The following is a 26,285-nucleotide window of genomic DNA, read 5'->3' on the forward strand; positions in this document are numbered from 1 at the left end:
ATGCAGGGGTGAGACAGCTCAATCAGATTTGGGAGCAGTTTTTGGAGCAGCGGAATCTCGATTTTGGAGCAGAAGAACCTTGATGTGGAGCAGAACGACATTTATTATCTCGCCTTTGGGGCCTAAAAAAATCTAATTTTTGGCACCTCGGGGGGAAAAGTGCACATTTTAATCAGTTTTGAACGTACATAACACTGAAACAGCCTTTCAATAAAATTTCTTCTGCCAGAGTATCACAAGGTATGAACTGCACTACCTTTGTACACACCACTTTTAAATTCTTAGGCTCTATGCATTGATAGTGTAGACTTCCGTTGAAAATATCGAATTGAGAAACTAAGCAATCGAAAGGCATTTTTCTTATCATGTGAATGCCAATATTATTATTTTTGTAATTCCACACTCGGCTTTACGCACAAGCGTAGATCCACGGCAAAAGTTGCGCAAAGCGAGGTGACAGTCGTCGCACCCCAGCAGCCCTCCCATTTCAATCCCCAAGGTGCATGTTCACTACGATCGTAATTTCACTAACGTTGGTATGTTTAGCCACCTCCATTTTGGCATTAAATTTCACTTCAGATAGATAAACCATTATTAATAGCGTGCAGTAATAGCGCCCTTCCCGCTATCGGACATTTGCTTGACCATTCTGCGGCGATGTAGCCTGCGCCGCCACTTCTGCAGTGCCAATCGTCCCATTCCCACCGCTCGCAAGCTCTCTGTCAAAGGCAGCAATAACTTGGCGTTTTATAACACCGCAATGAGTCCGAAATTTCCCTTCAAGCAAGCACCGCGCCTCACACTCAAGGACGACACACGGCAAATTCGCGGGCACAACGGTGTTTTTGATGAACTCCCGTCTTTCAAGTGGCGCAACTTCCCGCAACAGATCAAACGACTAAATGCAAACCCAGCCACTCCAGATAACCAAAACCACAGTAGAAATCGGCAAAGAGCACTCTGCCTGAACCACGAGCAACTGCTTCGCCCGGCGGCCATGTTTCCCAGTCCTAACCACACCAAGATGGCGGCGCCCAGTAATGTCGTTCCGGAGTCCGACGCTGCAAAAATTGCTGTTTTTTTATCAACTTGCACAAGTAGTTTGTCGCCTCAGTATATAAACACATAAGTATTTTTTCTACAGGACTTTGCAATGTGAAAACTTGTGAGTTTAGAAAAAACTATCTCCGGGACAATTTTATAAGGGTTTTTTATTGAATGACCAATCAATTGCACCTTTACAAACAGCATCACCTTGGAGATGCTGGAAAAGCATGCCGTCAGTTAGCATTTTCCCCCACTGAAACTTACGGGAGCATTATAATCCTTGGCTCTCAGACTGTTTTGGAGCAGTTTGGCGCAATTTTTGCAATGTTGAAGCTTTTGGAGCAGCTTGGCACAGGGAAACAAATTTGTATCAAAACTGCGCAATATGCGCAGCTGTCTCACCCCTGGCAATGTGAAAACACTGTGCAGCCCAACTAACAAGTTTCACAAGCTGTCTTCAAGGCCTTGCAGTCAAGTTTTTCACAACAGGTTCGCCAAGGAAACTTCTTGCACACGTTATCAGTATCGATGCTGGGTCTTGTAGTTACAACATTGTAGTGGGTCAAATCAGCACGCACACTGCTGCCAACTTGGCGCAAGAGAAATTCCAGTTTTCTTACAAGGATGTCTAGGTGGTCTAGAGAAGCTAGGAGACGATTTAGCGTGTTCAGAGCTGGGTGGGAGCTTCCCTGGTCGGAGGTGAAGTGCTTGTCGTCAAACCGTTTTGCTGCAATCAACAGGGCAGAGAAAAAAAAAAGCGATCACAAGTTACGAGCACGGTCAGCCATAGACGCGCAGAATGATACACAGGAGGTTTGAGATGCGTACCTTGATCATGAATCCATAGCTTTATCTTTTCTTTGTTTCCAGAAAAGGAGCCCATGCTGGATTTTACCTCCATGGGGTACTCCTAGAGAACAAACAGAATGCACAAGTTGAGACCACCAAAAACATGCAAAGAAGATAGAATGGTTTGGAAATCATTCAGGTACAGTCAAAATGCCACTACAATGAAACTGACGGAATGTGCAAAAAAATTACACCATCTTCCCGTAGGGGAACCCTGAGTAGTATGCAAAGTAGCCATTGGTGGAAATCTGCCTCAACACACCACAAAAGGGCACGAGAAATACCCCCGTACATTATCCACATCACTGACCACATAATGCAATCATTAGAAAAAGGAGCGATGTGTAATTGCACCTTCTTTATTAACATAAACAAACCAGCACCTATTTTTTTTACCCGCACGTACAGAGTGCCTTAACAGGGAAGAAATGCAGTCTCAAAACATTGTGCAACAAGGCACATCTACCAAGCCTCCCTCTCGCTTGTGGCAGGAACAGCGCGTTATCTCACCCTCTGACTCAGCACCGCGGCATCTGACTTTGGGAGGCAAGCCACGTGAGCTTGCCTTTATCGCGAGCGGCGCTCCTGATGATGCAGTTTCAAGATTAATCAGAAAAACATATTTTTGCCTTTTGGCTTTGAATAATGGTAGAAGGGAAACTGCAATGACACAGTGCAGCGGCTGCAGTGCTCATTCGCATGATTTCAACTAAATACGGATTGGTTGTAGCTCCGGCTTGGCAAACTGGGCCTGCTCCTCATGTAAAGACGGCCAGCAACATCATTATTGCCACCAAACAATGGCGTCCATCTATGAGTTTGTTGCTGCGTTCCAATTCGCAGACAGCTTGGTAGACAGTCTACAAAGCAGTCTAACTAGACATCTAAAGGAATGAAATTGGAACGGCGCCTCGGTCGCAAACGCAACACCAGCGCAGACGACCAGCAGACGACAGCGTCGTTGCAGACATGTTGAGATGAGCAAGCCGCAAGTTTTGTAACTAATATTACCGTTGTTATAACAAACGTTACGTAATTTAAAAACTAGGCAAAGTCACCTTCATCACTAGTAAATTTTACTAAATATTTAAATAAAGGAACAAGTGCTTTTGGTTCAACATATAAACGCAAAAAGGTGGCGCTGGCGTCGCTTTTCAGTTTAGACAGGAAGGTAGCCTGCATCGTTGCTGACTTCGATGCTGTCTCCTCGAAGCAGTCTTCGTTGACTGCTTCGCTCGAATTGGAACGGGGCTTAACATGGCGTACTGTCCGCGAAGACGGCAACGAAGCTGTCTAAACGGTAAATTGGAACGCACCCTGTGTTTTTGTTTTTGGTAGTGGTCTGGGCACTTGGCGCGCACATGTACATGCATAAAATGTTGTAGATGGCTAGCGTTATGCTTATTTTATAGTAAAATAAATGTTCAAATCCAGCCCCACTGAGTGAGAATTTCATTGAAGTGAAAACAAACCAGAAAAATGGTTCACTGTGTTGACTTCTATGGCTTGCTGACGGGGAATGGCAAATATTTTGTTGAAGCGGAAATTTCGTTGAAGAGGGGTTTGACCATATCAAATCATCTCACGCTTCCGATTTGTGCATACCAATGCATATTCGTGCACATTTACGCGCATTTTAGAAGCACCGTCAGTAGGACCCAGCCAGCTTGGCAGGACTTGGAACTGCACATGTTGATATATAACTGCAAAGACTACGACACTGACTTTGCGTGTGCTCATCGCCGTCAGCCTATTGCGAGATGAAAGCCACCCCCCAAACTTTTAACTGTTTCTAACCATGCTAGAAGAACCCATTTTTCACGTGTGAATTATCTTACCGCTACATCGTTTTTTCTGCCTTCCATAAACAAGCTCATAAAGAAAGGATGTAACAAAACCTTCTCTACTACAGTTGAACCTCGATATAACGAACCTCAATTTAACGAAATTCGCGATATAACGAATTTTTTCAAGTTTTCTAACAAAATTTTGCTAAATGCATGTATTTTTGTCTCGATTTTACGAAGTAATTTTGTGCGGCGCTTTCGATTTAACGAAGTCACGGCAAGAAAGGAAGAACGAAATTCCGGTCGAGGCACGTTTTATTTTGCCTCTCAGGCCCTACATTGAAAAAATTCAGTACTCAAATTGACTCTTGAAGGCTAAAATGAAAGAAAAGCGGTGAAATCTACGGTTAACAACAATTAAAAGCGAAGAACGAAGCTGCACAAACCGCTAGCGGTCATAGACGGGTTAATAGTGCACCCACTATTTTGACGTCTCCATCGTTGCCTACGCCAGCGCCCTCTATGCTTAGGCTACCGAAGCCTACTTCAAGCTTTTTTTTTTCTACGCGTCATTGCTCACGGTGCTGCTGCGCTAGGTTGTGCTCGCTGATAACCAAATTAATATTTTGTTCGTGCATCGTTAGGTGAGTCTTGTAAGCAGCATGAGCACTCCAAGAGAAAGAAAAGTGTTCCGAACAAGAGCCTGAGGAAGCTCGGTGAAACTGACAGCCACCGAAATGTGATGGATGCCATCGATGTTCTGCGGAGGCACGCAGGTGCACACGAATGTTTAAGACCTTGTTAGCGCTGTTAGCATACGAGCGTCACGTAAAGCCCGCCCTGGTCAAGAAACGCCAAGCACTGCTTACGGACTTCTTCACTACGGCTTGAACATCGAGTGCTGGTGGCAATAAATTGCTCTCTTTGAACGTGGTCATCTTCGTTTCACCAGCGTTCATTAGACAGCTGCGGTGCGGAGAAATCAGTTTCGTAAGGGCTCAGTGGGCATAAAAGTAATTGCTTAATCGAATTTGGCCGGAAGATTTTTAATGTAAGCTTTCCGCTTTCCGGATCACGTAAGCGCTGCTCCACACAGTGAAGCGGTCCGCGTGTACTCCGCTCAACTCGCAATCATGGTTTTATCTCGAGTGTTGTGGTTGAATCACGCGCCCATACTGCGGAGCCCTTGTACATGAAAAAAGTCTTTCGAAAGTTTCATAGCAGCCTTTCGCTATTGGCCCGCCGCGCCTAAGCCTACCACTGAATGGACGAAAAGAGGCGTAACTTCGAACGAGCACCTCGGCGGGGTGAAGTTCACGGGACATGGACGCGGGTTCAATTGACTAACAGCGGCATTTAGTAGTGACCGAAATGAAAAAAGAAAAAGTGGAAACCTAGTCTGCTATCATATTTAATGAGGCGTTGCGGAAAAAGCACCGGTTTTACGATGACACATGAACTACCGTCGGCTATCCGAATTCCATTGCCCAAGTGTTGAAACTCTTAATTCACACAATTTTCGCGGCCAGTTTTAGTACAAATTTCGCTTTAATTGGAGAGGTAACTACATAGCAGTTGTTGCTTGGCGAGGGCCAAAGTGTTAAAACCCCAATAACTGGTTAAATGAACTGTAAAATCGAAACCTCGATTTTACGAAATTCTCGATTTAACGAAATTTGCGGCCCCAAGTACGACTTCGTTATATCGAGGTTTAACTGATATTTGCAAGCAGTCACACCGATGCCAACATGAACAGTGCAAACTTCTGTACAGTAGCCATTTTGTAACAAACTTCGGCATAGATAACAAGCCACTAAAACAACAGCCACAGCATATCACCCTGGCTTATGTATGCACACAATGCTAAGAGTAAAGCTCCTAGTTTGAATCCGTGCGATTCTGTTTCGAATCTCTGCGTCACAACGAGAAGCAGCAACAAGGAAAGGAGCGTTGATGTCTAACCCTAGCACAAGTGGAAGATTTCAAAGGAATCTCCCCACGTGTGCATGCAGGCCATTTCCACTGTGTACGAATTTTCAGCAGCCTTGAGAGCAAGCTGGCTGTAAACGTGGGCTCTGAAAAACCACCCCAGAGCAGTGAAGTGGGGATATGCCTGCCAGGTGCACCTAGCCCCTGCCCTCGCCCACCTGGCTGCTGAGGTGGCCCACGAGGGGCGGGTTGGCCCAGCGGCCCCAGCGGCTGGGGTTGAGGCTGGCCAGGAAGGAGGTGGTGCGGGCGGCGGCCGAGCTGAGCCGGCCTCCCCCCGAGCCCCGGGAGGTGGTGGTGGGCCCCGCGGAGGAGCCCCCCGGAGCGCCCCCGCTCGGGGAGAGCGAGGTGCTGCTGGCGGGGCTGGCCGTGCCCTCGGGGGGCGGGGGCGGCAGCGAGAAGGGGCTGTCCCGCACCGAGCGCACCGACCGCCGGCCGCTGGCGCCCAGCGGAGGGTTCTCCCCTCCCGTGCCGCTGCGGGGGGGCCCCTCCTCCGTGCGCACCTTGCGGCTGGACGCATTGCTCCGCTTGGCGGCCCGCTTGCGCTTCAGCACGTCGCTCAGCCGCCTGCAACCAGGAGAATCTATTATCCTGCGGCCATACACTGCTACCAAAAAAAAATTAAATAAGAAGAGGCACTGCTGTCACGCAGCAGCCAGACAATAGAAGCATACCTGTTGATAAATATCTGAAGAATAAATGAAGAATAAATTCCCCAGATTAACTAGCCCAGTTGTCAGTGCTATTACATACAAACTACCATAAGATGTCACCCTCAGACGGCGTAAGGCAATAAATATTTTGTTACCCATGCTTGCGGCATGCAGAAGACAACTGATGCATATGACTTCCAGACCCGTTCGACCAAGCACATTCGCCAAATAAACAAGTAAAGTTGTTAACTATGTGATATTTGTGGCACAGCTAGAAAAATACACTAGTTGAACTTTGCACGCAATAACTGTACCTGGTGGGGGGAAGCCTTCCCTTTCCTCTGTCCGGGAAGTGCTGTTCTAAAAGGCCTGTGGCCAGCGCGTATTCCACAAAACCTCTTACTGGTACAGATTGTTACAGGGCGAATACAAATAGATGGCTGTAGCAGAGTAGTGTTAGGAAGACAACAAGGTGGGGAGGTGGACAAGCAAGAAGACTGGTTGCAAATTTGTGTACACAATAGCTTGTGCTGTAGTTAAAGGGAACCTGAAACACTCTGAGCAGTGCAAGTAAACCTCTGCGACGCTTAGCTTACACTACCAGAATTACCCGAGCCAAATATTACACCTGCACGTGCAGCAGTGAGCGCGCAAATCACTGTGAAACGCGCAGAAAAACCAACCACGCTCTCTTCAGTTCTCCTCATTATGCACCCCTGGCACGGCCTAAACGACGTCATTGAGGCCATGGCTGTCCGAGTGGCTGTCACCGGTCAACTTTGCGGTTTATTTCTCGCATTTCCTGTGACGATCTGCCGCCGTCAGCGCTGTGTACGAACCTCTTCTATGCCTGAACCTGTACCCACAGTTTTGCTGTTTCTTTTGTGTTCTGAGTGCGTGCGAAGTTTGAGTGATGAGCTCAATACTTCCCTTTCAACCAGACCACTCGACAACAAACGTTTATTGCTTCAAAAACGCCCTACCAGCCCGAGCGCGCGCTTGCGAGCAGGCACCCATGCCTGCTTTTTGTGGCACCAGACAAGAAATAGACACCTCCACGTTGCGGAGAAAAGGAGAAAACTTCCTGGCCTGTGATATATCGAAGGCCACGGAAGAGAATGCCGCGAGCCGCCGCCCCCTCTCTCTGGGAGAGGGCACGCAGCTTTCGTCGCATTGTCCACGGTCGAGTTGGGAGGAAACATTCACGGGCAATTTATCATCGCGCGTAGTTTCGGTGATAATGAACGGATTTTTATAATTCTTGCGGGAGGGAATTGCTGGGACAATAGACTTTACCCCAAAATACATTCCTAGCAGTCGATGGCAAGTGCTGCAGGGCCCCTTTAAAGCAAAGTTCTGTCCACAAGACTGCCTGCCACCCTGTGACATACATAAAAAAATGGCAACACATTTTCAGGAACCTATGACAAGTCCGTTGCATGTGCTCCAAATGTAGTGAAGAGCGCAAGAAACCAGAGGAAGACAAAAAAATCTTTTGGGGAGGCTCACATCTGTGCGCTGGCCGCCCCCATGGCAAAGTGGTCGGTATCGGCGCAGTTGCTCATGGGTGGCAGGTGGGCGCCTGAGGAGGAGGAGGACAGGGCGCCCCAGAGCATGGTGGCCGCCGGGTGGCCGTCCCGGCTGGAGCTGGCCAGGCTGGACGAGGAGTCGTCGCCAAACTTGAGCGTGGTGACCGTGCTGGAAGCACCCCCGTCACCACTGGCTGCTGCTGACACCTCCTCTTGGGCCAGCTGCTTCACCCGGTGCATCACGCCTTCACGGCGAAAGTGCACTCCAAACACCTGCAGCACGGGCAAGCTTTATTTCACTAACTGGCATCCAAATAGGTTAACCTGCGATTTGGAAACGCATGCATTTGGCCACAACTATGGCGGCATCGGTGTTGTCGGCTGCACTTTGCAGACTGTAGATCTTGCTCCCACTTTTTCACATGAGGTGAAGCATTTTCTATCCAAAAAATGTAGCAAAAGGACCTGTCGACAGAACAGCTCTGGTCTGTTTGCTTACTGCCAACTTTCCCCTGCTACTTTTGCCAATTAGTTATCCTTTATCTGATCACCTTCAGTGCAGCCCAGGTGGACCCAGGGTGTGGCAAGGTGAGGCTTGCAAGAAAAGGGGCACAAGCCTGCATATCAAAACTGGAGTTTCAATCGTGTACCAACAGTGGCGGCACCACTTGTGAGACCACGTGTGAAAAGCTGCATGTAGTCAGTATGCCCGATGAAAATAAGAACCCACCTTGCACAGTAAAATGCAAATATTTTGCAGCTAACACAATCAGTGAACAAATCAAGAATCTCTTGTCAGCCTTTCAAGGCACAGAATAAAACACTAAAGTAACAAATTTTTGCAGGTGCCCATAATGGAAACAAATACCGTAAAATTCCGAGCAAGCGCCCCCCCTCAGCAAGGCGGAATTACCGGCAAAGTGAAGGGGGGGCGCTATCCAGGAACGGCACCAAAATTCAAGATGGCGGCGACAATTGTTTTTACGAAAAAAAAAAAAAAAAACGCAGTGCGCGTGGTTTTAAACTTTCATTAGGAAGATGAACTTTATTACGCAAAAGATGTTACTGTTACCGTACTTATTCGAATCTAAGCCGATAGTTTTTTTGAAATACTGATATATCAAACTCCAGGGTCGGCTTGGATTCGAGGATTTTGAAATACGCGCCAATTTCCAAGTGAAGTGGTGCACAGCTAGCGCCACCCAGAAAAGAAAGTATTGTAGCCATTACTAGACGAGCCAGTAGCCTATAAGGGCCATAGGCCGCCATTTTAAATTGTGCAGATAGTGGCCTGCGTGCGGTGCGGCGTTTGGTTTTGACAGCGCAAAAAGAAGCGGTGCCATTATAATGCCGCTTTTAAAAGAAAGGTTGTTTTAGCTGCGGAGTTGTCGTTGAACGTTCAAGCCGGGCGGGACTTCGGCGTGGATGAAAAAAATGTCCGTCGTTGGAGGACGCAACGGGAGAGGATATTTCGTGAGCCGCAACGAGGTTGGCAATCACCGGACCACGAGAATGCCGTCACCATGAAATGGAGATGGCATTGGCTGACTTCGTTCAGACGCAGCGAGCAGCTGCCCTACCAGTAACGACGGAAGTGCTCCAGGCAAAAGCAAGGGAGCTTTTAAGGGAACGAGGCTTATCGCGATTCGCGGGCACACCTCAAAGCCAGTCGGGGCTAGCTACAGAAATTCATGAAGCACTTCGGCTTTAGCCTCCGTCGTCGAACCTCAATCGCCCAGAAGTTGCCCGGTGATTTTGAAGAGAAACTGAGTTCCAGCACCGCACCTTCATGTTCAATAAACGTGTTTTCTTTTTGTGAACGCTGACCTCGCCTTTTTGTTCGGTCTACATTCGAGGTAAGTTTTTTTTTTTTTTTTTTTTTTTTTTTTTTCGCGCCTTCGGACTTTCGGGGGTCGGCTTAGAATCGGGGCCGGCCTAGATTCGAATAAATACGGTAGTTACTTTGGAAACCGTTGGCAAACTTAGCAGCAAAAAAAAAAAAAGTTCGCAGCACTCTGCTGCCTCAGTCTTCGAGTGCCACGGCTTGATCTTACTGCTGTTCGTCACTTTCGAAACCATCGAAAGGCTCCTCATAGTCTGTAGCCACAAACAGTTCAGCGCACTCGTCTTCCAGTCCGCCCCGGTCTTCTGGCACCATGGCTCCGACATCTGCCAGCCTGCCGTGCAGGTCGCCGTCCTCGGAGCCATCGATTGCGTTTGCAATGCCGCACACCTTGAAGCAGTGCGCCACTTGGACCTGCTGCCGCGACGGCTTCTTAAAGTTGCCTGTTGACGTCATTTCGCCATCGCAGGAAGTTCGCGGAAGTCCGGAAGGCACTTAATGCCTCCGCAGATTCCTCAGGCGTCCTCTGGCTCTTGTTCATGGCGTGGCACATTGCAACGCCGAACCGCTGCTTCCAAACCTGCTTATGTAGTGGCTGGAAGCTACAAAGTTGCCTAACTGCATGCTGTTTGCTATTTTCACAGCCTCTTCAGACAGCAGCCAGTTGCTAACGGCGCGTCCCGCGCTTCTTTCGCGCTCTAAGAACTTGAACAGCGTATCGTCCACGTACTCGCTGAACACTGGGGCGCCGTTGCTTAGCTTCCGTCGAAGTTTTGCTTTTCCGAAGTTTTGCTGCAGGAGATTGTCGAAATTCTTCACCTATTCACGTATGCGCTTTCAGTCGAGCTTGAACTGTCGAGAGGTCTGGTGCACGTTTTTCCCGTGCTCTCGGTGCCATCGGATCACCTCGATTTTCTTTGCAACTGTGTAGGAATGCATGACCTACCACCGCCAAAACAAAGAAACAAATGGCGTGTAGCGTTCCGTTGAAGCAGATTGGATTGGATTCTTAGACTGGCTCCAGCAAGCCAGTGTTGCCTGCACGTGGTGCGTGATAACTGCGTGGAGGGAGGGGGGGCGCTTTCTCGGAATGGCGCGGAAATTTGAAATTAGCACTGAAGTGGTGGGGGGGCGCTTGCACGGGTGGGGGCGCTTGCTCGGAATTTTACGGTATGCATTTTTTATGCGTATTTGTGCTTGTTTAGTTTATTTCTAATTATAGGAATTTCAGACAGTACTATTGTTTTTTGCTGTCTCAGAGCTCCGCATCAAGACTCTATTCCAAATGCTTTTGCTACATCACCATGTTTATAGCAAGGTTGCGTAAGCATCCTTTTACCAAGCAGTGCCACAACATCGGTTTTGAAACTGAACCACAGCTACTAATGTAGGTTTTTGTTGCAGCACAAATAACGCAGCTTACAATATCGTCTGGGTTATAAGAGGAACAAAAAAACAAATCCTTTCCAGCGCTGCTCTGTACAGAGCGGCGAGTGGTGAAAGCCGGAATGCAAACCACAAAACCCATGCACAAGAGAACGACAACGATACAAACAGGGGGCAGTTTGCTCTTTTCCTTTGCCCCACATCCCCCCTCGCCTAGCCACAAAGCCAAGAAAAGGCGTACCTGTGGCAGCTTGTGCATGAGGATATCAGCCATCTGGAGGGCCCCGACGACGACGTGCAGGTCCTGGGAGGAGAGCATGGCGGCCAGGTGGGAGGCCACCTGCTGCGAGCGCAGCACCTCGGCCAGCAGAGGGGCGGGGGCGCAGTGCACCATGCGCAGCAGCGCCCGCAGGCAGCGGTGGCGCACAGCGGGCCCCGCTGAGCTGCCGTACACCTCGTGCAGAGCCCCAAACAGGGCGCCCAGGAAGGCCCGGCCGCCCGCGTGGCTCTGCTCACGCAGCCACGTGCCCCGGGGGTCGCCACCCCCGGTGCTTCCGGCCACCGTGGAAGTGGTGGTCGCTCCTCCTCCCGAGGCGTTGGCGGTGAACGCCCCTCCTCCTTGAGACGGGGAGGACGAGGACGACGATGGGGACGACGAGGAGCCCGCAGCGGCTCCCGAGGCGGCGCCAGCGAGAACTGCCACACGGTCACAGAGGGCACCACAACAATGCAACCAGCGTCGCTTCTGACGGCAAGACGAAACAGCGCAAGGAGAGGGCAATACAAATAGCCAAGAGGGGGCCACATTTTAAAAGCAGGTGTCCCACTTTCTCATGCATGGAGGCGGCACAAGACCACAATGGAAATGGCAGGGAATGAAAGGGGCATGCATCAGCCGACATGGGAAACAATGACGATAGGCACGACTCGAACTGGCAAAGGCAGAAGGCCACGCTTTTAAGATGCTTTCTAGCCACCCTCCAGTGAAGGTAACTAAACACAACTAAACACAAAGTACCGTATAATGCGGAATATAGGTCGAGATTTTTTACAGAAAAATTTGCCGAAAAGTCAACCCTCGACCTATATTGCAGTCACTGGCAGTTGTCATCTGGCGACCGGGCAGCCCATCGAGCCCATCCAAACCCCAAAGGCACCATCGCCACCACCATCAATCCGACGCGACGCCATCTTTGTTTTGTTGCTTCTCTCGCTGTCGGCGAATGTGTGCGTGCTATTTTCTTCTTGCTCAAAATGAGTTTAGGCACTTGGTGCCAGTTTACAGCAGCATTTAAAAGAAAAGTTGGGGGTTTTCCAAGGCCAATGACGTGTCCACCTTGCGCCAGTTCGGTATCACCGAAAGAAGTGTTGCTAGCGGCGTTAGCCGAAGGGACAGCTCTCGGTATGCAACGCTCGGAAGGCCTTGTTTCATTGACGCTGCTCTGTGCACCTGTGCTGCTGTACAAAGGTGCAAATTTTGTCCGCTAGCGTGGTGCGATGTCTCTACAAATGGATACCCCAAGATGTTTGGTGACCGCCTGCACAGACTGGGTGTCGCTCCGGTCTGCACACGAGTGTCCCATGCTTTGCGCTCGCTTCACGATGACATGGTCTTGCGAGTGTTTAAGAAGTGCTGCATAAGCAATTCCCTGGACTGCACCGAGGACGACCTGCTGTGTGGGCGACAGCGAGCCAGAAGCAGTCGTCCGACGATACTTCAGACAGTCTTAAATGAGTAATCGAGACGAAACAAGTTATAGTCTCAATAAAACAATGGTTGGTACCTAATTATTTTTTTTTGCATTTTTCGGCTACAAGGTAAGGGGGTCGACCTATATTCCGCCTCGACCTATATTCCGCATTATACGGTAGCAGTGACCAGACCAAGGTTAGGTGACGGCATGTCTATCTTTTCTGCCCATGTATATGTTTGACACATCAGTGGCCCTAGAAGAGCTCTTGTCTGATTACTCCAACATTGGGAATGAGAGACCCATGATCTCAATTCTCCAGTTGTTGGCAGGGGCCAAGGCAAGCTTTAGCTCAGATAAGCCCAGCACAGACGTGAGCAACTGCTGTGCTCCGTCTACCATGATGAAGTTCGGACGGGACTGAATGCCTGTGAGGTGAGAGTTGGGACCCACTTTGGGAACCCCAAATAAGTACCCATTCTTCAGTGTTATTGACCGTTTGTATAGAAGCGCACCAAGCCCGCTGCATTGTTATGCCACAGAGGCAAAACCATAAATTTGCACCGGCCTTCTAAGACAATGGCAAGGCCTATTCTGAAACAGTCTTCACACAGCCCCATCCGAACCTCATCATGGAAGACGGAGCACAGCAGCTGCTCATGGCTTTGACGGGCTTATCTGAACTAAAGCTCACCTTGGTTCCTGCCAAGAAACGCAGAATTAAGATCCATTCTTCACTGCCAGGTCCAGAATGTTGACGATGTGCTACACCTCACCCCATCAACAGGGCTCACACGGCAACCCAGGCGAGGTGCAGATCTGGCAGCAGCAGATGAAATTCCTTGATCAAGTGACATCAGCAGAGGAAAACATGCTTGTGGTTCTGGCATGCCCACAACTGCAAACCATCAAGCAACTCCACCCCATTGTGGAGCTGGCCAGGTACTACTGTGCATTCATCTCGTAAGAGCAAATCATAGCCCACCTGCCCACAAGGCCTCCGAAACAAGGGCCAACAGTAGAAACAGACCCTTGAACAGGACGAGCCAGTATTCACTGCACTGATAGATGCATGATAATGGAGTGAGCCAGCCGAGACCAAATAGACTAGGGTGTGTTGTGTGATTATTCAAACGTCAAAGCAAATATATGATATCCGATTCAGTTATGATACCCACTCTTCCTCAACCCTTTGTTCAACGCAAAGAGCCCATCAGAGGACCCTGAAAAGCGCCGAGGATCGCAGGTCAAGCGAGAGTGCTCCTGAGGGTGATTGCAATGACGGTGAGAACACTTTGTGCCCGTGGGTGTGAACAAACACGCTTTCGCTCAGAAGCAGCAGGCACAGGTGTCACAGCCCACATGGAGAGAGGAAGGAAGGGGCCCACTCACTCTGTGCCATGCCCTGGTTGGTGACCCTCTGGACCGGCCGAGCGGTGCCCGTGTCCTCGTTGATCTGCTGCATCAAGTTGAAGTCAAGCGTGTACGTCTTGCCCATCGTGGACAGGCTGATCTCGTCCTCGCCCGACTGGTGCGCAGCCTTCACAGGGCAGAGTCACCCCAAAAAGGGACAGCGGCAGAGAGGAGAGAGAGAGAGAGACAAGTTCACCTTGCACCTCCCCCACAAGCTGACCAAGGAAGTAGCGTAGAAATGCGGCGAGTATTGATTATAACGAGCCAAACGTAGCAGTTTCACTCGAACAACATCAAGGAACGTTAGTAATTTGTAGCCCCATAAGCAAAACAGTACAGGGGGGAAAGGGAAAACAAAATAAAGTGGTTCTTTACCACACTAAAGCAACACCTGCACTATGAAGTGCACCACACTGCAGGGCCCTAAAGCAATTTTTCCCACCTGCGGTACTCACCATACCCCTTAGGAACATGGGCCAATCTGCTCAGAAATTGAGCAACAATCTTCCCGCACACTTCTAAACACCCCTTTTTCGTTCTAAAGCTAATGTTTTACATTGGCTAGCATGCCAAGGAAATGCTGTCGCCCTCTAGCTGCAACACTGAACCTCTGGCCCCCCCAAAAATGGAAGCAGTTTTCTAGTGCATTGACTTGTGGAGGCTGAACAAGAGTTTTTAGGAAAGAGTGCACCAATTACTCGCAGAATTCTGGACACTGGGCTCTTAGGGGATACCCCTCCAATCTGTGCTGAATGGTGCTTAGCATTTTTCATGGTGTACCCATTGCCATGGGCAACCCGAGTTTCAACCCGGGATGGTCACTGTCAAGGGCCTTTGATTGCTAGACGAGCAGTTTCCCACTTGCTAGGGGCCACAATGAAGCACCCAGACCCTTCCTATGAAGATGAAGGGGCTGTGCCAACTAAAGAAAAAAGCGATGGGCTCAGGACATGTCCTTGCAACACCTCATTTGAGATAAATTTGAGGTGAACATTTGACCCCTCCCAATTGCGAGTTACCGAGCAGCTTTAGAGACTGAAATATTAGTGCTTTAACAGGTACATCCTGTTTCACTCTGCAGCAGACAACATGCCACGTAATGTACAGCCTCAAAGAATAACACAGAATGGGGGTCCCTCCCTGACCAAGTAAAAAATATATCAATTTGACATTTTGATACCCCCTACAATCTAGGGTGGATTTTGAACAAGGCTTCTGTAGGGGTACTGAAAAATCAAATTGCTACATTTTTTACTTGGTCAGCGGCTCCTGCTTTACCTATTCAAGCATGCTTTTACCTGACCAGACTGTGCTCCGTCAAACTCTGGACTAGAATAACAAGGAATGGCTTGACAAGCCAGCATCTCCCTTTGACCACTTTTCCCACAGAACTAGTGCTCTTGCTCTCCTGAAGTGTTAGGAAACAATTCGAGGCTCTTGGAGAACACAAGTACTTTTTTCCAGAATAAATTAAAAACCATTCTTATAGGCTAAAGCCAGCAAGTTTATTAAGCTGGACATGCTGTTCCCGAATAGGCAGGGTACAAGATTGAAAGGACATTAGGACAAAGTGAACATATATCTCGATGCAACCAAATCGGGTGCTTGCATATCAGTCTTTTAGGCACGAGTTTCACCTAGAGACACATCCTAGGAAATTTTCTTGCCTCCTCGTAGCTTTGTCAAAGCACGCAAGCATTTTTAAAAAAGCAGCAGCAGCGGGACCGCCAGTGCTCCTGGACTTGAGACGGCACTCACCTCAATGATCTTGCAGTCGATGGACGAGTAGGGGTGCCAAAGCCCCCGATCATCCCTCCACTTCCAGAGCACGGCGTCAGTCTGGTGGGCATTGGGCTTCACCAAAAGAGAGTCCACCACAAAGATGCCGTCCTGGGGCAGCACGGGCATCAGCTCCCTGCCAAGTTAGAGCAACAAGTGAAAGCCTCGTGAAAGATGCCTAGAAAAGCAAGTAAGGCTTTTTAAAGCACACCCTTATGTTGAAGCAAATCAGGGGTTGACGGCTACAAAAAGCACACAGCGAAACTTCTTTAGTCGTGAGGTAACCTGATGAGGCTGGCAGATAATTCCTCCCCATGTTGCTTATTTTCAAAGTAAAAATATTTTATTTTTTCATTTATGTATTCATTTATGTACTGTGCGAGACACAAACTTCTCGGAATTTTTTTGTAAGCAATGTTGTACAAATTGCAAAAGATCCCATGGCACGTGTGATTCGTCTGCCCATTCAAGTCATGATGCATTTCACTTGCAGGACAGGTCATTGCCCCGAAAAAAGTCATAACAGATTTTCCAGCAAATGGAGGTAAAATCTTCTATACTGTGCAAACGCAATGCAAGCAGCTGTGTGAACAGATGGATAGGGAAAAATGACACACAACAAGGGGACACAAACAGTATGCTTGTGCCGTGGTACAGGCGCACGCATACAGGAATGCACACACAATAAAGGGAGTGAACTCAAGGGGGGCATGAAGCTAGTGTAGCGTGTGCCGCCACACACCTGTTTTCAAGAAGCATGTTACTTACGCAATTAATGAAGTGATCTCATACAGCTCTTGGGGACTTCTTGGCACCAGCTAAGGGGTCAGAGAAGAGACATAGGAGTTGCTTAGAACAGTCGCAGATTTAAACAAACCTGCATCGCACAACCACAAAATAACGTCCACAGTGTGAAAATAAAATATCGCTCTTACCTCAATGTCATCTCCTAGTGGGTCAGAGTTGCCCATAAGAAGAAATCGTAATGTCTCCGCAATGTCTGCAAACGGCAAGACAGAACGAAAACTGCCCTTAGGACAAGAAAGAACAGTAATAAAATGCTGACATTCGGCACCAAGCATGCACACCATGGCAAATGATTCAAGTATCAGACCCATCAGTTTCGGACACACCAGCAGACACTGCAATGTGGGATTTGCAGAGGCATTCCTTGTTTTTTTCATGGGCTTTACTATCTCCTCGGCCAATGCCCTGGTCAGTGCCTCACATGCAGAGACTACATGGAGCTCCAGTAAGCTGAAGCTGCTTCACTGCCCCCTGGACCAATGAAATGGAGCGTATCAACTCCTCCGCGGCATAGAGTTTCATACAATAACAACTAGAGAGGAATCTGGCACTGCGATCGTACGCCTCAATGGGCGTGATGGGTAGTTCTGGATTCGGATTGGCGCTTGATGACTTGTGAAAGTTGCTATGGGTTGCAGGAAGTTTCATTTTCGTTTTGGATTTACATGAGCACATTTGCCTACGCGGTGTGTTGGGAGAAGCAATCAAAAATACGTTTCTTCTTGAACTGCATGCCCGCGTGCACTGACGCCGCCCTGAGTGGAATGTTTTATAACCAGAGTTGCGAATTGGGTGGGTTATCAATTCATTGCCACACCGCGAGCACGAAAACACAAATGACGGCGCTCTGTGCGGCGAAGTTGTCTGTGAATTAGGAGTTGCGGCGCTGCTCATTCGGCAGAGCAATGTATTGTCAAAGCTGATGACAGTTGCGAATCGCTTGGAACAGCCACACCTTTCGTGCGAACGCCGGCTCCTACGGCGTAGACCAGCAGTACCGGCGGCTGATAGGAACGTAGCTTGATGAATGTCACTAATTCAGGCAAGAATAACTTCTCCAAAGGTAATCGGTTTCTTTTTTTTATGAGCACAAAACTTTTCTTAGTATTACAAACTACAAGCGCCGAAACTTTTACAAATACTAGTTTAGAAGTCCAAGTCCTGCTGTAGTTGGCGGCAAATGGCCAACCTGCTCCACAAACCTCCTCGACTCCGCGTCTGCTGTTTATTTAAACGCGCAGTTTTAGTTTGTACAAAACCAGTTTTTGGTCACTAACTTTCTTGTTCGTCATGTAATTTACAAACGGAGAACTGGGCAATAAGAGTTTCTTGCCAAAAAACCCAATTTGCGCAGCCATAGGCCCGTTTTGATCCTACGCAATCCGGTTCCAGAACTACCCACCATTCCCATTGAAGCGTAAGCGCCGCTGCCATGTTCGCGTTGACACTAGCGCCAGTTTCCCCACTAGTTATTATTGTATGAAACTCTATGCTTCACGGTACACACAGCACATGGTGCGTCTGTAGAGTGGGCCAGACGTGCCATTCAAGAATGATGGGCAAGAGAATTTTCCCTACCACCCGACATTGGTAGCAGCACTTGCAGATGTCAATAACCCTTCTGTCTAAGCGCTGTATCAGGGATGCAATTCTTTTCACCACTTACAGATGGTGAAGCATCGCTGTTGCTCGTAAAGCAGCTCATAGCATTTAACTTAGCCAACTTTCTCCATGTTAGTGTTGGTTAATACAAAACTATTTCCGTATTAGGTTGATTTGATAGGCATCACCAAATCATGTAAAGTCCTTACAGCGTCACAGGTTTGAGCGCAGGGAAGCAACTGGCGAGCTGCCACCCTTCTGTTTTCATTTTTGTGTAACTCACTCGATTTAATCTGGCGTTAAACTGGCATGCGTGTTGGAGCAAAGTTGCACGTTATCTTTATGGTCCCTTCAACTGCACGTCACAAGTTCTTGTCTGCAAAGGTGCAGGCACAAAACGTTTTTCACGCAATGCTTTGCAAGCACAACCTTTGCCCCCTGTCTGGTTTCACTGCTCTTCCACAGGTTTTGTGTGACACCTGACCACCTTTGGCTCTATGCACACCACGAATGTGGCCAAAATTCAGCCCATGGCGTCAGTGCTGGGAGAGCGGGAAAGGAGCAGACGCACTGTTGTTGAGCAGCTGGACGGCCAGGTGCGGGCAGGCGGCGCAGAGCACGGCCAGCATGCGCACCACCATGACGAAGGTGGCCGAGGAGACGGGCGGAGGGGACAGGGCCAGCAGGCCCTGGGCAGCCGGCAGCAGCCCCTGGGCGGCCACCTCCTGCAGCAGGGGCGCGTGCGCCGCCAGGCAGTCCACCAGGCGTGCCAGGGCCAGGCAGGCGCACTCCACCGACTTGCGGTCGCCGTGCGACAGCCGCCCGCTCAACAGGGCCACCGACTCCCCGACCAGGGGGAACTCGTCCGCGGTCAGGCCCTGGCAGCAGTTGGCGGCCACCGTGAGGGCGGCCCGCTGGGCGCTCATGGAGAAGAAGTCCAGGTAGGTGAGGCAGGCGGAGACGCCCCGTGCGTGCAGGATGGCCTTGCTGTGCCGCCGCGAGAGCATCTCGAGGGCCGTGAGCGACTGCTCGGCCACGTCCATGCACTGGATCACCTGCAGCTTCTCCAGGAAGGCCGGCAGGGCGTCCACGACGACGGCCGAGGAGCGGGGCAGGGCCTCCATCATGTAGGTGAGCGCGCGGCAGGCGTGGTTCATCAGGTCAAAGTTGTGCTCCAGGGCCAGCAGGGCCGTCAGGGCGGGCACCACCTGCTTGACGGGGAAGCCCGCCAGGGTGTCCTCGTTGCCCATCACCAGCAGCTGGCACATCTCCATGGTGGCCTGCAGCTGCTGCCCTTCTTCCCCACACTGCAGACCTGCCAGGAGCTGCTGCGCCCGGCTGCCTGCAAACAGAGCGCTCGCTCGTCTCTGGAGGACAGACGGAGGGACAAGGCGACGCCACACTCACTGGCACTGCTGCCGATGGACCGGTGCAGAAAGTGCTGCATGCGCGGACCCAGGGCACCAAACAGGTGCGGCGGCAGGCCCCTGGCTTCTAGCAGAGCTGCAACCAATCAGAGGAAATAACCTGAGACAAAGGACGCTGGGGGAAGGCAAGCTGGTAGTTTGCGAACACAAGCACGCGACTGTGCCCAATGTTCCATGAAGGTACATACCTTGCAGTCTGCCCATTTCGTTGTCATCAGATTCACTGTCTGCAGTACCCGAACTGTTGCCAACTCTGCTCGCAGCTGGGGTGGAGGAAGGAGAAAAAAATTGTTCCAAAGATTGGACTAAACACGTTTCTGGAAGAAAGATTAGCGTTACTCGAGCCTTACACATTACCCTCCTCTTTTTTTTTTTCTTTAACTCACAAGAACTTCAGGGGAATGTACTGGGTTCGCATCCACTTAATTTGCAATATGCTATGTTCATGGCAGCACTGTTGTTGCTATTTGCTGGCAATGGTTCAAACTAATTTTGAAAAGTCACAAGCCTTTGCAAATTAAACTTCAGCTTTCATTCATTACATTGAAGCTGCTCGCCAATCACACCCCTCAATGAGACGGGCTGTACTCACACGCCTCAGTTTTAGTACCAGTGAAGACATTTCACACAAGAGACCCAAGCAACAGTCACCACATCAAAATGCTTTGACACCACCAGAAATTTCACTCGTACCTGCAATGACTTTTATTCCAAGAGCATGAATGTGGTACAACACTGCTGCTTTCCAAGAAGTGTAACCAGCTAAGCTACCAGATTTCTCTAGTTGGGTTTTTAAAATTTCGCAAAAATGAGATTTTTCACATGCCACGTCAATTTTGCTGCAGTAGGATCCACCCATATCGCCACTCCCCCACCCTAAAACCAGAGTTCCAATAAAGTGGATTCTCTCTCTCTCTCTTGCTGGCTGCTATAATACCCTAGACTTATCTGCTTTGTTGTGCAACAGTCACGGCAACATTTGGACCCCCCCCCCCCACAAAAATCGCGCCGACTAGAGAGGCACCAACCAGGCTGGGCCTCCGGAGGCGGCAGGTGGTGGTGGTTGGCAGATGAGGACGACGAAGAGGCGCCCCCCTGGTCGGCGGCGGCCATGGTGCCCCCCGTGGCCCCTGCCCCTCCCGGGCCCTGGGCTGCCCCGGCCCCTGCCCCTCCCCCCGCCAGCTTGGCCCCCCGACACGAGCGCCGCCGGCTTCCGCTGCCACTGCTGCTGGCGCACGACCCCGTGGTGGCCCTGCTGCTGGCTGCCCCCCGGGCCCCGCCCTTGCTGGCCCGGCCCGCACCGCTCTCCAGGGCGCCACACGCGCGCGCCGGTCGAGGCTGGCCCCCGTGGCCCCCCCCTGGAAGACGGGGACGAAGACAGAAGGTGGCTTTCTGCACAATGCTCCAGCAAGATAGCTACACTCGTGACGACATCAGTGAAGTGGAACAAAACAGTAATAGATGCACAGCTTGTGTTTTACCAATATTACGCAGCGTGGCTAACACTGTCCACACGTCACCTTCACCATTTGAAATTCACTGCAGCAATTAAAGGCTGTGGACGCATTTTAAGTAAGGGGTACGGAGATAAAACCACAATTTTTCTCTAAGGTGCTCAATTAAGCTTGAAACAGGCTTTGACCTTGAGGCACAAGTTAAATGGTAAGGAAACCAGAGTAGTGTGTGTCTGGAAATGATTATCACCACAGTGCGCTAAAACTTCTGTATATGCTTTTCCAAACAGACCAAGAGACGGCACCCCAACAAAATTAAAAAGCCGCCTTTTTTGTTTAGTTTATAAAAGCTCTGGGAAGTCAGCTCCCTTTCTTTCCTCCTTGGAAAATTGGTATGACATTATCACGGGGAGAAGCAAGGTAGATTTCGTGAGATGAGAAGTTGCAATGACATCACTAGGATGGGATACAAATTCAGGAGGTTCCAGTATGTGAGGAGTTTGAAGCCATGACTCTACACAAGAGCACACATGATTTAAATTACAATTTGTAGCGTCAAGCTCCTGGTAAAGCGCTTTCTCAGTTGTCCTTATAGAAATCTGTCCTAGTGCCAATCACAAGTTGTTCCAGCATAAGCAGAAAGCAAAGCAAACAGCCTAGAATACTATGAAAAACATGGGAAAAGTAGTTATGACTTTTTTTTTGTATAAGAAGATAACCATTTTTAAAATATTAATAAAGAAAGTGTAGAAAAACGGGAACCAGGTGGAGACCGAACCCACAACAATCAAATTACGCATACCATGCATTGTTTTACCAGCGCAGCTGAAAAGGGCAGTTTCCACTTTCTTCCCCAACATTTTAAAAATGGTTATCTTCATTAGAAAAACAGCTGAAATGGCTCCATGCTTCACTTGGCAGCGTTCTATACTGCTGGCTTTGCTTTCTATATCCATTCAGACCTACCCCACATTGCCTACTCTGATATTATAACAAAACGACCTCTCCCTCTGCAGCACCTTCAATATCCACCCTCCCAAATCGGTAACAACAGAGTTTCAAGAGGTAGCTAGCTGCTCATATCACATCTATCCAGTCAAAGACGCCTAGAGAGAGGCGGAGGGGGAGAGAAAGAGAGAGAGCTCACTAGAAGGCCGAAGCTGACTCTTGAGCCTCTTCTGCTGCTGGGGAGCTTCCTCGGGGTCGAGGCTGCGCTTTCCCACGCTGGCGGCGGCTGGCTGCTGCTCCTGCGGCGGCTGCGCTGGTGGCTGCTGCTGAGCGTCCAATGCAAGTCCGTTGTGGGCCGAAGGGTGGCTGTCACAGTGGCCCAAGGTGCGCGTGCGGGACCTGCCCCCACAACAGCATCCGCTTTACATCCCGCAAGGAGGCAGGGCATCTCCGATTGTTCACAACAGGCCCCCATGCAATGGCTCAGCGGCTACATACGCCACGTACACACATGATGCGTGGAGACACTCCTTGAGAGGAATGTGGTGGGAAAACCCAGATATTGGAAAGCCCAGGACTAAGCACGTCCTGTGTTTCAGCGCATATAGGTGTTTACGCTTTCCATTCTTTTTTTTAATGCACTGAAGCAATGTTTTTCAGCAGCAAATTTTTTTTCAGTACGACCCTAGGGAGTGTTTTTCTCGCTAACTTTCCAGTGCGATCTTGGTACAACCGTGCTGCAGTTATACCCAAAAGGTGCCATTTTGGGCGGCACATGGCAGCATTTCGGCCTTGGCACACTTTGGCACAGCTCTTCCAGCACTGCTCCCCGCTTGAGCCAAGTTAAGCTTCCTCTTCATTTGTCAACAAATCAAATGTAAATGCGAGGCTTTCAGCGAGTGCCAGGAAGAAGGGGCCGAGCGAAAGTACCGACCGTGTGGCCCACCTGGTTTGAATGGGAGACCGTGTCCCGACAAGAGGCTGTGGCTTCTTCAACCCCCCTGGCTGGCTGTTAGGTTGGTCGGCCATAGGCAATCCGCCCACAGCAAACCATACCAGGATTTATCCCAAGGCTCTGCAAAACAGGTCAAACCATCAGCGGGGGAAGACTGCCGCCCACAAGCACTTCATTCGAAGACGCTACGCACCCCGCCACCCCATTTGAATCTGAACCAATGTAAAATAAGCGGGGAAACTGCCTTCCTGCTCAAAATGAATGGAGCTTCCTAGCTCCTGGCCCAATGAAACACGGGTTCTCGCACTGCACCTACTCCATCAGAGTAAAACCTTTTCTTTAAATGTCCTCGTTACTAATTTATGCAAACACATTGACTACCACTGCCACATTCGAGTAAAACTAGCTCTCTTCAAGTCCCGTCCCCTTTAAGTGTGCTGTTTTCTGTACACAGTACGCATAAAAGTGGCCATCGGAGCCACAAGCAGCTCAGCTGAATACACTGCCATGACTTAATTACTACTCTGGCTTTGTTAAACATTTAGCCAAAAACAGTAACAGCACTTGAAAAACTGTTTTAAATCTGCCGCAAGGCCACAATAATAGGCACTAACGTGTGTGAACTCATTCCTCTATCAAGGCTGCACTAGGGCCAAATTACCAAGATCGTGCTAAATATTCAGCAGAACACAGTGACGGGCATTTGAGGTCTACCATATCGTCACATGTGCCCCAGAAGGCAAAGAAAGAAATGAAACTTAAGTCAGCAATTTCACAGCCCAATACGCTATCGACATATGAAAAGTGATTTCACACTTAAACATTTAAAAACAACGTACACAGTGAAAGGCTGATTCACAACATTGTCAATGTATTTAAAGGGACACTGAAGTGAATTTGTCAAGCTCCCGTTTTTGCTTGCACTGTGTAGACTGGCTCAAATTAACACACTATTCATCGTTTATCCGGTTGACAAATCGGTAATTATTTTACAAAGCGCGAAAGAAGAAAAACTACTATGCGCGGTTTGCGGCGGCCGCACCAACTAAAGGCGCTGACGTCAGGAGGGGGGGGGCACCGTGATTGGACGATGCCCAAGGTTAGCAATCAAAAGTTTCGGTTTTGGTTTCGGTTCTGTAAAACATGCTTGACATCTGATGGCGTTGTTGGATGGGCATTCTCAATTTCTCAATTATCGCCGTACCGCACTTCTGCCATGTTGTCGGCTGTCAAATGTCTAAGATAAACCTCCCAGGGCGGCTTGGAATCGTAGAAATCACTAGACGAGGCCTACGCAGTGGATGAACGCCCTCCGCGTCACCGCAGACTCTCAAATGCCATGCGCTTTTCGCGCATATTCGGAGCTTGCCTCACTCATGTCTGTTCGTAAAAAGCTAGTTCGCACCAGGCCAAGGGTGTGCTGATTTAGGCCTGGGCCCACTGCCCGCAAGCAGTCGGTGCTTGTGGCAACAGCACACCAACGAGAACTCGCTAGCGCATCATTGTCAGTATGCGCGCGTTCTGCGATCTCGCTCGTGGAGCAGTGAACGTTACGGCCCAAAAATGGTGAATCAGTTCAGAAAACATCGGCCGCATACAAAAAAATCAACTTACAAAAAAAAAATAACAATGTACCCTCGGGGATTCGAACTTGCGACTTTCAATAGAAATTCCAGCGCCTCAGACCGCTAGGCCACGAGCTGGCGCTGGCCGGTTTGGATATATAAGGTTTATAATGTGTGACCAGTTTACACTTTTATTTATTTTAAGCATTTTAAGTACTTTATGTGACTATTTGTTGTATATCACTCCTGCAGTAAGTGTCCCCCAAACTTCCACAATATCTCACGTCTAGCAATTGCATTTCTTTGACGGAAAAGCGTTCGCAGATGTGCGGTCGTGCTGCTGACCGCTGTGCTTGTTTACCCAGCGCAAAAAGTGCTTCCTACTCCCTAGTTTTGCGCTGTACGGTAAAAGTTTCAGGTGATTTTATTTTCTTAGTACCTATATTGACTTCGCTGACTCTTCTCCCGCCTTCAATTGGCGTTAGATTTTCCTACTAGCGTAAAGTCAGCGAAGCGTCGCATGTGCACTTGTGCAGCGCTTGTGTGGAGCGACCCGGACTCTGAGTTTGACACAGTGTACAAACTAACAAAGTAAGGAAAGGCACATTCTTTCATTCACAAAGGTGTTGTGGCTTAGTTTCAATTGAGCGAGCGAATAGCGACGACCCGTCGGCGGCCGGCGGACGAAACGCTGGGCCGACTGACTCGATCGGTAGGTCGGCTGGTCGGCGAACCGTGCAGTAGCGCAGCCATTTTCCAGCTCATCTCCTGCTCACGTCACACGAAAACGCCACAGAAAATGGGCGAGCGTAAAGAGAGGAGGACAGCATTTTCGAATTGATTTTTCTACTAAATAAATTCGCGTAAACGCGGCCAGAGTGGTCGAAACAATGCCTACGGACTCCGAACTACAATTTGCGCTAGTAATCCCTCAATGTTTCCCTTTAAGTGTCCCTTTAAAGGAGACCAAATTCAAATACCATTATCACTAAATTTATTGTTTTGTTCTACAAAATATTTCTGCCCACAGAAAGTCTGCTCAGAGGTCAAAAAACCTGTTACACGTGGTTTTAAAGCTGGTGCTAGCATCGGCCCCCGATTATGTACGTGGAAATAGCGGTTTATAAAAGCACCAGGAACGCACATCCGAATCTTGCATTTCTTTCATCACCATCAACAACAACAACGACAACAACATCAGCAGCAGCATCATCATCACCATCAACACCATACTAGGTCCACTGCAGGACGAAGGACACTCCCATTGCCCTCTAACCGTCCCTGTTCTCGAGTCATTCTTTGCCACCAAATTTCTTTATTTTGTCTCTCCATCGAGTTATTGGCCTTCCCCTTCGAGACCCATATATTGCTCGTTTTAGATTTGTGCTAGTAGCTAAGGAAAGCCATTAAAGCGGCACTGAAACAAGTCACAAGTGTACTCGAACTTATCAGATTGAAATCTTCAATCTGCGCAGGCCATGTCCTCCGTTCATTCATCCTATTTTCGCATGTCTTTTTGCGAACAAAGTGCATTCAAGAGCACCGTTTCCCTCACACCATCCTC

General features: G+C 49.3%; 1 protein-coding gene across 2 annotated transcripts in view; it reads right to left on the minus strand.

The window, feature by feature from the left end:
- Ctrip (E3 ubiquitin-protein ligase ctrip) overlaps positions 1-26,285 on the minus strand; it is a 60,303-nt gene that overhangs the window by 31,204 nt on the left and 2,814 nt on the right. For both annotated transcript variants that reach the window (XM_077699114.1, XM_077699113.1), the window contains exons 3-17: positions 23,148-23,276; positions 22,401-22,600; positions 20,828-21,157; positions 19,988-20,062; positions 19,780-19,875; positions 18,944-19,714; positions 16,899-16,963; positions 16,732-16,781; positions 15,943-16,099; positions 14,164-14,311; positions 11,322-11,776; positions 7,832-8,124; positions 5,831-6,236; positions 1,876-1,957; positions 1,668-1,774 (exon numbers count right to left, since the gene is read on the minus strand). In XM_077699114.1, the coding sequence (XP_077555240.1) occupies positions 1,668-1,774; positions 1,876-1,957; positions 5,831-6,236; positions 7,832-8,124; positions 11,322-11,776; positions 14,164-14,311; positions 15,943-16,099; positions 16,732-16,781; positions 16,899-16,963; positions 18,944-19,714; positions 19,780-19,875; positions 19,988-20,062; positions 20,828-21,157; positions 22,401-22,600; positions 23,148-23,230 (3,318 nt within the window). In that variant the 5' untranslated portion in view covers positions 23,231-23,276. The remainder of the gene's footprint in view (positions 1-1,667; positions 1,775-1,875; positions 1,958-5,830; positions 6,237-7,831; positions 8,125-11,321; positions 11,777-14,163; positions 14,312-15,942; positions 16,100-16,731; positions 16,782-16,898; positions 16,964-18,943; positions 19,715-19,779; positions 19,876-19,987; positions 20,063-20,827; positions 21,158-22,400; positions 22,601-23,147; positions 23,277-26,285) is intronic.

The sequence above is a fragment of the Haemaphysalis longicornis genome, unplaced genomic scaffold, assembly GCF_048455015.1.
Source record: "Haemaphysalis longicornis isolate Haplotype H1 unplaced genomic scaffold, Haemaphysalis longicornis Haplotype H1 scaffold_2, whole genome shotgun sequence".
Classification (NCBI taxonomy): domain Eukaryota; kingdom Metazoa; phylum Arthropoda; class Arachnida; order Ixodida; family Ixodidae; genus Haemaphysalis; species Haemaphysalis longicornis.